Source organism: Entelurus aequoreus, linkage group LG01 (genome assembly GCF_033978785.1).
Source record: "Entelurus aequoreus isolate RoL-2023_Sb linkage group LG01, RoL_Eaeq_v1.1, whole genome shotgun sequence".
NCBI classification, from domain to species: Eukaryota; Metazoa; Chordata; class Actinopteri; order Syngnathiformes; family Syngnathidae; genus Entelurus; species Entelurus aequoreus.
Genome location: NC_084731.1, coordinates 69,594,721 through 69,606,770, shown reverse-complemented (window position 1 = coordinate 69,606,770; position 12,050 = coordinate 69,594,721). Strand labels below are relative to the sequence as shown.

Below are 12,050 nucleotides of genomic sequence, written 5' to 3'. Positions count from 1 at the left end.
GAATAAATACATAAAAAGAAAAAGAAAAAAAATGGTTAAAAGCCATCGTCCCGGGGAGCATTTCATTTCGTCCCGTGCTACGTTCGCTCGCATCCTGTGCATCTCCTGGGGGCTAAGCCCCCCCTGTCCTTAAAAGCTACGACTGTGTTTTGAAAGCCCACGAAGACAAAGAAGCTGCCCCTAAAACAGCCGCAAAAAAAAAAGCTTGTTCCCAATGTCACAAGTTTGAAAAGTGCAAAACGTTTTCCACAGACGAAATTAATCTGGGATTTTATCGTGGAAATATATATGAAATTGTATTATACTTAAAAAGTGACAATACATAAATATATAATAAATACATGGAATCCTTGCAAATAATTGACTTTTTAAAAAATAAAATCTTCTTTTTCCAATTTCATAATAATTTGATATTTAACTGAAAAATATTCTATTTGGATATAAAAATATATTTATTTATTTTTTTACATATTTTGTAATAAATTGTACATGTGTACTGATATTTACATTTTTAATATATGTTTTATGTTGAAGAAACACTTATTTTATTTTAGTATTTTAGATCAATTAAAAAAAATCTTATTTAAATTTAAAAAGTGACAATACTTTTCAGTTACTTAATTACTGAGATGATTCTTTATGAGAAAAAAAGGTACAATAAATAATTATACAAGAATAAATAAATCTTTGCAAATAATTATTTTTTGTAAAAAAAAAAAATTGCATATTTTTTATTTCACAATAATTTGATATTTAACTGAAATATGTTCTCTTTGGATATAAAAATAATATTATAAAAATAAAAAATTATAAAAAACATTAAAATTTAAAACATAAATTGTAAATGTGTACTGATATTTAAATTTCTAATATTTTTTTTATGTGAAAAAAACACCTATTTTATTTTGGTATTTTAAATCATTTAAAAAAAATCATAGGCTCCAGCACCCCCGGCGACCCCGAAAGGGACAAGCGGTAGGAAATGGATGGTTGGATTGATATTTAAATTTAGAAAGTGACAATACTTTTTAGTTACTTAAAAAGTTGTCATTGATAACTGAGATGATTCTTTGAGGAAAAAAAGTGACAAAAGTGACAATAAATATATAACAATAAATAAATAAATCCTTGCAAATAATTTTTTTTTGTAAAAAAAAATTAAAAATACAAATCTCATATTTTTGATTTCAGAATAATTCGATATTTAACTGAAATATGTTCTCTTTGGGTATACAAATATTATAAAATTTAATCAAAAACATTTAGATTTAAAACAAAAATTGTAAATGTGTACTGATATTTAAATTTATAATATTTTTTTATGTGGAAAAAAATATTTTATTTTGGCATTTTAAATCAATTTAAAAAAATCATATTTAAAATTAAAAAGTGACTATACTTTTTAGTTACTTAAAAAGCTGTCATTAATAACAGATGATTCCTTGAGGAAAAAAGTGACAAAAGTGACTATAAATAAATATATAATAATAAATAAATATATAATAATAAATAAATAAATCCTTGCAAATAATTATTTTGTGGAACAAAAACAAAAAAATCTCATTTTTGATTCCAGAATAATTTGATATTTACCTGAAATATGTTCTCTTTAGGTATACAGATATTATAAAAAAGAATTAAAAACATTTGGATTTAAAACATAAATTTAAATAAATTGTAAATGTGTACTGATATTTACATTTCTAACATATTTTTTATGTGGAAAAAACACACCTATTTTATTTTGGTATTTTAAATCAATTTAAAAAAAATCATTTAAATTTAAAAAGTGACAATACTTTTTAGTTGCTTAAAAAGTTGTCATAACTGAGATGATTCTTTATTTCTTTATGAGAAAAAAATATTTAACCGAAATATGTTCTCTTTGGATATAACAATAAAATATTAAAAAAAAAAAAAAAATGTTAGATTTAAAAATACATTTAAAAATGTGTACTGATATTTCAATTTCATATAAAATATATTTATATATGCGTAAAAAACACTTAATTAAATGTTGGTATTTAGACAATTATATTTCAATGTAAAAAGTGGCAATACTTTTGAGTTACTCAAAAAAGTAGTCATTGAATCTTTATGATTGGGCCGTTAAAAATACTGTACGGAATATAAAAACCTAATTAAGGAGTGGAAGAACATTAGTTTTACAAGGAGTGAGACCTGCTCACTGAGCTCCATGAAGGTGGACATGAACGACCAGGTATGCACACCTTGAAGGAGAGTGGGTGTTGTTGCCACAGTTATTACTCGCTGATCAAACACAAAGACGAGGTATGGTGAGGGTGGCGTCACGGCCTGGGGCTGCATGAGTAATGAGGGCACTGGGGAGCTGAGGGGAAATATGAATTCCATCACGCACTGCACTATTGTGCCAAGATGAAAGGGATGGAGAGGACAAATATGCCTCCTCCACACCTGAAGCCAACTGGGGGTCAACCTCAAGTTGAAGTAAAGAAAGTGTCGACCAGTGACGTCGTCATGGAGGAGTGGGAGAGGATTCCAGTAACAACCTGCTCCATTCTATGCCCAAGAGCACGGAGGCAGTCCCAGATAGCACAACATCATCACATAAAGGACAAAGTTTGGACACGTGGACTTGGACGTATCTTGCCAGTTACCATACAAACTCCACTATTCTTAAAGTGGAACTGCACTTTTTGTGGACCCATACACAATCCTGAAGTAAGACAAGAACACATGTTTTCCTTTTTTACGTAAATACGTAAATAAACATTAGCAAAAGTAAGCTAACAATTGAGTCAAAGGCAGTCGCTCTACCTAGCCTATAAAGCGCTCCTAAAAACCTTTATAAACGTTTAATACACACGCTGAAAGTATATACAGTATGTAATGTAGTAACACTCATAATAACATGTAATATTTACGTATTTTGATCAGTTTAAGCATATGGCTGTGTATTAATTTCAGAGAGCTTCAACAACTAGGGATTGAAAGATTATTTGGCATTTGCCATTTTGACGTATATAGATATCAGCCTTCTTTTATTGGCACCAGCCTATATATATATATATATATATATATATATATATATATATATATATATATATATATATATATATATATATATATATATATATATATATATATATATATATATATATATATATTACTGTATTCAAAAATGCTGCAGTAATCAGAGGGTCTTTAACACAAACCCTTGCCTCCATTGTTGCCGTGACGATGATCAGATAGCGCATGAGAGTTGTTTCTCTTCCTTCAAACGCAAGTCAGGACTCATTAGAGACATTTGGCAGCGGTCTCTGAAAGGAGGTGAGACGCCCCCGTCATTCATCATCATCAGCGCTCCCGACAAATTGAAAACAGGACCGCCGAGAAGTCCAAAAGTCGTCCGAGATGAAAACAAGGCAAGCGTCCAATTAGATGCCTGGAAAACAGCTTTCCGCACGCCATTCCCGCCACCCCAAAAGGTAAATAAAAAAGGACAGAGGGAAAAGATGACGGATGAGGTCTACAGGTCATGGCACAAAAGGCTAACGAGTCATGCCATAATTGGACTCAGAGTCAGACAAGTTACAATCAAACATTTGTATCAATTAAAGTGACTTAACAGTTCCCAAAACGCATCATTGGAATGCTCCTCTGACTTAAGGGTCACACATTATAGAGTTTTTTTTTTACCAAATGTTAATAGATGTCAGATGTCCCACAATAGTCCATAGCGAAGGACTTGATGCTGGAATTTAGACCGTCGTTTAAAAGCAATCCTTTGTGTGTCTGTAGTTTTAATGCTAATGAGCGGAGTTGGTTTACAAAGGTACAATATGTCTTCAAAAGGAGCCGTTGTGTACTTATTCTCAGGGCTGTCAAACCATTAAAAGACTTACCCTAAATTGCTATAAGCCGTGACTTTTTCCCTATACTTTGAACCCTGCGGCTTATAAAACGGTGCGGCTAATTTATGGATTTTTCTTCCATAATGCAACAAAGGTGTTATTGTTTGTGCTATGGCGCCATCTTTTGGAGGAGTAACCGGAAGTAGAAGTCCTGTTCTGTCTTCTAATCAATTGTCCATAGCGTTTCTACTCGTATGGATTTTTCATTCTTCACTCCAGGCAACGTTTGTAAGTGTTACAATATAACTAAAACAATTCTTACTTACTAAAGCATTCCATGTGTGATGTCTGTAGGAGTGTTTACATGCACATTTGTACATGCTATCGTAATGTAAGGACACCAGCCTCGTTAGCATTAGCTAATATGCTAACATGTTTACGAGTGTCTTTTTGAGTATCATTAACTTACAATGACGTTCTTTTTGTATTGTTTCACTTTCACAAATTCCTCAGTAAATTCACCAAAACGTCCCCGTGGAGTTACTGAGTCTGTTTAGCTGACTGGAGCTTGCGCAGCTAGTGGGTCCATGCCAATGACTTCTGTTTTGTTTGATCAGCCGTTTTACTGCCGTGTTACAGACACCATTTGGAAACAATTACGGTATGTAAATAAACATTTACAGAATATTTTTATGTAAATAACTCATTTCACAACGTATATATCTGCGACTTATAGTCCGGTGCGGCTAATATATGGAAACATATTTTTTTCCTGCTAAAATTTAGTGAGTGCGGCTTATATACCTCTACAGTCTGTAAAATATGTTAATTCAACAGTAAGCTGATAATAACAACCGTGCTCTCTAGTTGTGTTATATCTTTTCATTTGCAAGTATGCATTAATTTCCGTTTGTCCTGGGCGTGTTGCCGTGGTCAGGAAGTAGTCTTTGCCATTAAATTGAATGTGCCAATCTTGTCTTTTGTTGAGTCCTACAAAGTGCTTACACTGTAAGTATTGCACTTATTATTAGAGGTGGTGAAAATAATCTATTCTCTGATCCATCATGAGTAGAATGTGGATGATTCTGAATCGATGGACAAATGTCCAAACATCAATTATTTAGGTATGTTAATGTAAGTATTGTACTGATTACACACCAGCTGTTTTGAGTGTAACGTGCATCTTAGTTGTCTCTTGTTTTAATGTTAGCATTGAAAACATGGAAAAACCGTGATTGATAACCACACTTTGATGAACTAATGGAAGGACTAGCGTTAGCTTGCTAGCTAGCTTAAATGCTAGCAAGCTAACGCTAGTTCTTCCATTAGTTCATCAAAGTGTGGTTATCAATCACGGTTTTTCCATCATTTTAATTTAATACAGTGAGACTAGTTTTGTTTATGTAGTACAAACGCCCACATATGCATATATGGCGCTTATCCACGCTGGATAACTACCCACTTAATTTTCATTTATCGTTTGGCTCATCAACTTACGAATATCAGCCCGGAAATGTTGTGTTCTCGGTCAGGCTTACCCACATTACTTTCTAAATTCCAGCACCAATCACTATGGTCAAATCTCTGAGACTTATTTAAAAGGGTGGAAAATACTAGGAGACTTTAAATGCACCACTCTTCTGAAAGTTTCATGAAATTGCTGCTGGTTTTTGGCGTAATTGTGCTAAATTGTTTCGGCACTTCCTGTTTGAAAAGGCCATTAAAAGAACAAATAGTGGTGACCAGATACTTATGCTTGGTACCGTACATGCAAAAGCACAATTGTCAAATGAAGGTACAGATTACCCACGCAAATGGCTGCATATTGTAAGGCTTGCACAGCTCGTGGGTCCATGACGATGACTTCTGTTTTGTTTGATCAGCCGTTTTACTGCCGTGTTGCAGACACCGTTTGGAAATAAATATGGTATGTAAATAAACATTTACAAAATGTTTCTGTGTAAACAACTTATTTCACAACATATACTGTATATCTGCGACTTATAGTCCGGTGCAGCTATTATATGTAAAATGTTATTATTCTGAAATTTAGTGGGTGTGGCTTTAATTCTGGAGCACTCTATCGTCCGTAAAATACAACAATTGTGATTAATTGCATTTTGTCAGTAGTAGACTTGTGATTAACCATCAATATTTTTATTCTTTTGCAGAAGAGTCCTCCAAGATTCTTCTGTTGTAAGTCTATCTCAAATAAAATTGAAGATTAACAATTCATATTGAAACTGAGAGTTCACTTTCCGTATGTGATGGATAAGAAACAGGGTGAGATCATTGGTTTTATCGTCTTTGAGCAAAACTGATGCTAAAGTTAGTCACTTCTAAGGCGTTGCACTTTACTTACATGTGGGAAAATATTCCCCGAACAGTACCGTAGACAGATAATTTTTATGTTATTTATACAACAACATGGGACTGTACAACATGTTTGCTTCTTGCCAATGTTTGTATAAAGTATAGTGCCGTTTAAGGAAATGTTTGCTATTTTCCTAGTTTGTACAAGACCCAAAAGCAGTGAAGTTGTCACGTTGTGTAAATGGTAAATAAAAAGAGAATACAATGATTGGCAAATCCTTTTCAACTTATATTCAATTGAATAGACTGCAAAGACAAGATATTTCATGTTCACACTGAGAAACTGTGTTATTTTTTTGCAAATATTAGCTCATTTGGAATTTGATGCCTGCAACATGTTTCAAAAAAGCTGGCCCAAGTGGCAAAAAAGACTGAGAAAGTTGAGGAATGCTGATGAAAGACTTATTTGGAACATCCCACAGGTGAACAGGCGAATTGGGAACAGGTGGGTGCCATGATTGGGTATAAAAGCAGCTTCCATGAAATGATCAGTCATTCACAAACAAGGATGGGGCGAGGGTCACCACTTTGTCAACAAATGCCTGAGCAAATTGTTTAATAACAACATTTCCTCAACCAGCTATTGCAAGGAATTTAGGGATTTCACCATCTACGGTCCGTAAAATCACTGCACGTAAGCGGCAAGGCCTGGGACCTTGGATCCCTCAGGCGGTACTGCATCAAAAAGCGACATCAGTGTGTAAAGGATATCACCACATGGGCTCAGGAACACTTCAGAAAACCACTGTCAGTAACTACAGTTGGTCGCTACATCTGTAAGTGCAAGTTAAAACTCTACTATGCAAAGCCAAAGTCATTTATCAACAACACCCAGAAACGCTTCCCTGGACCCGAGCTCATCTAAGATGGACTGATGCAAAGTGTAAAAGTGTTCTGTGGTCTGACGAGTCAACATTTCAAATTGCTTTTGGAAACTGTGGACGTTGTGTCCTCCGGATCAAAGAGGAAAAGAACCATCCGGATTGTTATAAGCGCAAAGTTTAAAAGCCAGCATCTGTGATGGTATGGGGGTGTATTAGTGCCCAAGGCGTGGGTAACTTACACATCTGTGAAGGCACCATTAATGCTGAAAGGTACATACAGCTTTTAGAGCAAAATTTGCTGCCATACAAGCAACGTTATCATGGACGCCCCTGCTTATTTCAGCAAGACAATGCCAAGCCACAGGTTACAACAGCGTGGCTTCTTAGTAAAAGAGTGCAGGTACTAGACTGGCCTGCCTGTAGTCCAGACCTGTCTCCCATTGAAAATGTGTGGTGCAATATGAAGGCTAAAATAGCAGAAGGGAGACTGTTGAACAACTTAAGTTGTACATCAAGCAAAAATGGGAAAGAATTCCACTTAAAAAATGTGTCTCCTCAGTTCCCAAACCTTTACTGAGTGTTGTTAAAAGGAAAGGCCATGTAACACAGTGGTAAAAATGCCCCTCTGACAACTTTTTTGCAATGTGTTGCTGCCATTAAATTCTAAGTTCATGATTATTTGCAAAAAAAAACCCCATTAAGTTTCTCAGTGTGAACATGAAATATCTTGTCTTTGCAGTCTATTCAATTGAATATAAGTTGAAAAGGATTTGCAAATCATTGTATTCTCTTTTTATTTACCATTTACACAACGTGACAACTTCACTGGTTTTGGGTTTTGTAACTCAAATATCATATATCATATACAACTACATAACATGAAAGAGTGGGACCAACATTAGCACAGCTGTGTGTGCTAAAGTGCCAACATTACACCCACAGTTTTCCCAGCAACATCATGCGAGGTGAGCCTATTCTGTGACGAAATGTCTGTAGCTGACTGAAAGACAGCTAGCAGAGCTCTGGCCCTTTTAAGATGTGCAGCGAAGCCTGGTTGTTTTGGTTTCCTCTCCGTGAAGTGGTGAGCGTGTACATTGAATGTATTCAATTCTGTCAAACCCCCAATCACTTTAAGAATTAAAAATTAGTACACTGTAAAAAAAGTCAGTGGATTATACTGTAAAATACTGGCAGCTAAGTCACCAGAATTGTATTGTAAAAATAAACAATTTGATGCACTGGAAAACAACAACTGTAGATTTTACAGTAAAATCTCTTGACTGAGCTGCCAGATTTTTACAGTAAAATCTACATAGTTTTTATACAGCGTATATTTTGTTTTGTTCTAAATAATTTGTAATCATATAGGAGAAAATGGTGATGTGGCTGCCACAATGGATATGCCTTCATAATTATGTGACGGAAATGAAGGAAATGAGAAATCCTAGATGAGAGCAGGTCATGTGACTAATTGTTTTCCAAGCCCCAGCAGATGAGAATATGATACGCAGACATGCATCAAGCGTACTCCTGAACACAAATATTCCTGCAGTTAGGAAATGAGAGCCCCTACCTGATGAGCGACTCCAGGATGAGGGGAGAAGCACCTTTCTGGAACTCCAGCTCTTTGTAATGCAAAGCCTTGGCGTACGCGCGACATTTGGCTGCCCTCTCGCCGAGCAGTACGATGCCGTTGTCGTCTCTCAGAGGCAGAGGACCCTGAAAGAGCAGCAAACGGTACCAAAAACAATTCAATATTGGTATTTACACACTGTAAATATGCAATGATTTAAATCAAAACATTGATTCATCCATTCATTAGTACAAAAATATATACTTTATAGCGTTAAAAATTATTAAACATTCTATTTACATCAACATATTTTTTTAACTTAGGATAAAGATTTTTCCCTTTAAAAAAATGCATTTCATATTTAATTGAAAAACATACAGCATTCATGTGGGGGAAAAAAAGTTGAGACATGTTCTGTCATCTAAAATTGACATTAAAATCATATTGAAATTTGAAAAATGACAACACATTTTGAAAAAAAAAATCTCCCGTTTTGACTTTGTGAAGAAAAATTGGAAAAATTATTTGATATTTAACTAAAATATGCATGGCTTTTATCAACATGGATATACAAATATTATAAAGATAAAAAACAACATAAAAATATTAGATTTTTAAAAAAATTTAAAAATGGGTGTTGGTATTTTATTTTCAGTTTTTTTTGTTGTTTAACATTTTTTATTTTTTATTTTGCTATTTAAAAATCAAGATAAAAATCATAATTTAAATCCTTGGAAAGATTAAAATTGTTCTTTTTTTTTTTTAAATATCCGATTTGAATGTTCCATTTCTGTTAATATAGATTTAAAAATTATCCCTAGTGTGTAAATGTGAGTGTGAATGTTTTCTATCTGTGATGAGGATTTTTTTAATTTTTATGTTAAAACGTGTACCGGTAGTCATATTTTTATTACCTTTTTAATCTAGCAAGAAAATTAAAACAAATGTGTAGTGATATACAACTACAATTACAAATGTATATTTATATTTTGGTATATAGAAATATTAAAATTAAAATTATATTTAGAAGTGACAATATGTAAATAAATAATAATACATAAATATATCCTTGCAGAGTTGATATTTTGTAAAAATAGTTCTCTCATTTCACATATGCGAAGAAAATTGTTCATAATAAATTGATATTTAAATGAAAGATGTTCTGTTTCGAGATATATAAATAATATTATGAAGATAAAAAATTAATTAAAATATATTAGATTTAAAAAAATACATTTTAAAAATGTGAATTGAAGCAAAGCATAAAATATGTACTAAACATTTATTTATGTGGGGAAAAAAACACTTCTTTGTATTTTAGTATTTAAAATGACAATATTTAAATTAAAAAAGTGACGATCAAAAAAGTAGTCATTTATTATGGAGACAAATCTTTATGATTTGTCGTTAAAAGTTCTGTATGGAATATAAAAACTTTTTTAGGGAGGCAAAAAAAAGGAAGGTGAGTTGGGACCTTGTCACTGTGCTCCATGAACTCGGCCAGGTTGAGCAGCGTCTGCGTGACCTCGGCGATGTCCTGCGACGTGAGCGCCAATTCGATGCTGCGGATCAACTCGTCCTGCTGGTCTTCGCTCAGCTCCGACCAACAGGACAGGAAAGCGGCGTTGAAAAGATCCCTGCGGAAAAACAAGTCTTTGGTGCTATGTGGTTCTAAAACAACATTTAAACCTGATTTCTTATTATTCTATTCATTATAAAAACGATTCCATCCTTGCATCATCTCAGATCTGGTACAACACTTTGCAGTCTGTAATAGGAAAAATATACTTTACGTTTAACTCTTGAGAGATTCTACTTTTTATGGGTGTGTTGAATTTTTCATCTGTTCCTGAAATGGTCCTCAAACGGCTACAAATACCAAAAAGGTAAATTTTATTCCAGATTCATCCCAACTTAAACAAATGCTATTCTTTGTCATCATTTCAATTGTTATGTTTGTCTACCATTTGTCGCACTTTTTCCCCATTCAAAGCATGCAGCAAAATGTCACACCTTTTACCCTTCCTGCAAGTTTTTTGTTGTTTTTGGGTTTTCTTTTAAAAAAAAACGGAGCAATGAAAACATATTGGCCACTTTATTGTCATCATAATTAGCAATAAAAATAAGGGTTTTTATTGTATTCTATACATTTGAGTCAGGCCTCTGGCAGCCAACAACACCCGTTAAAATAATATTGACACAATTTAATGACCCGACAATACTGACAAAATGTTTTTAGGAAGCTGAGACTTTTATAACAATTGTTGTAAATTTGTTACTGTGGAAAAATAACAGTACATGAAAATCAACATTGCTGCTGAAATCAGGGCACAGTAATAATAATAATAATGACAATGAAGATGATGATAGTAATAATATGAATTAAATCAAATGAAACTATTTCATCTACACTCACGTTTTATTTTTAATCATAATTATTTTTATGATGATTTTATTTTTGCCTTCTTGTAATTTTTGCCTTGTGTATAAATCATGCTCTATAGATACACTTGACTTGCCTGATAATAATAACAAAAATCATATTGCATCATAATAAAAGTAATATAAGTGAAAATAATAATTTAAATAAATAAACAAAAACAATACAAGTGATAATAAATAGTAAAATAGAGATAAAAGTAATAATTGCAGTGGCAATAATAATAATATAATAATGATAATAAGTATTAATAATATAGTAATCTTGTAATAAAATAACAGTAATAGTAACAGTAATAATAATTTTAAAAATGATTTTAAGGAATTGGGGTGGTTTTTTTTTTTAAAAACATGCCTGTAAAAACGGTTAAAAAAACAAAAATATAATGAGTATTTAATGTTTATTATTCAGGCTGCAGTAGTTAAAGTGGGGAACACATTTACTGTATATAATAATTGTACTAAAGTTTTGGGGAAGCTTACATGTTTTCGTCATGAGAGTCAAGTTAGTGAGAGGATTAAAAACCAAACCAAAAAACTCTGCTGGTCAATCGCTTGGTTGATCAATCAGAAGTGAAACTTCCATCTTCTTGCTGCTGCCCACTGCTCCCCAAGGGGATGGGTCAAATGCAGAGGACAAATTTCACCACATCTAGTGTGTGTGTGACAATCATTGGTACTTTAATCTTTAATCTTCTTCGTAGCATACATTTTGGAGTGTGTGAAGGTACCTGGCCAGCGGGATGTAGGACTGAGCCAGTGACCAGCAGGACCGCAGGGACGGGGAGGAAGACTCCTTGAGGAGGACCACACTCAGGCGCCTCAGCCACTCCAACCAGTCGTCTTTGGAAACCTTTCGAACAGCGCCCCAGGCCTGTGTACGGGGGAACACATTTTTACAGTCTACACTTGATCGTTCAGGAGCAGAACGGCGTTAGAGGCTGCTGGCAGTATTTTTGGAGCCTTGTTGGCCACATCATCATTTATTTACCCAGAATGTACCTA

The 12,050-nt window shown here is 33.6% G+C and overlaps 1 protein-coding gene across 1 annotated transcript in view; it reads right to left on the bottom strand.

The window, feature by feature from the left end:
* The window catches only part of LOC133656329 (serine/threonine-protein kinase mTOR-like), a 274,420-nt gene that overhangs the window by 204,663 nt on the left and 57,707 nt on the right, over positions 1 to 12,050 (bottom strand). Inside the window, exons 8-10 of the mRNA XM_062057364.1 lie at positions 11,777 to 11,919; positions 10,081 to 10,243; positions 8,607 to 8,752 (exon numbers count right to left, since the gene is read on the bottom strand). Coding sequence (XP_061913348.1) covers positions 8,607 to 8,752; positions 10,081 to 10,243; positions 11,777 to 11,919 — 452 coding nt within the window. The remainder of the gene's footprint in view (positions 1 to 8,606; positions 8,753 to 10,080; positions 10,244 to 11,776; positions 11,920 to 12,050) is intronic.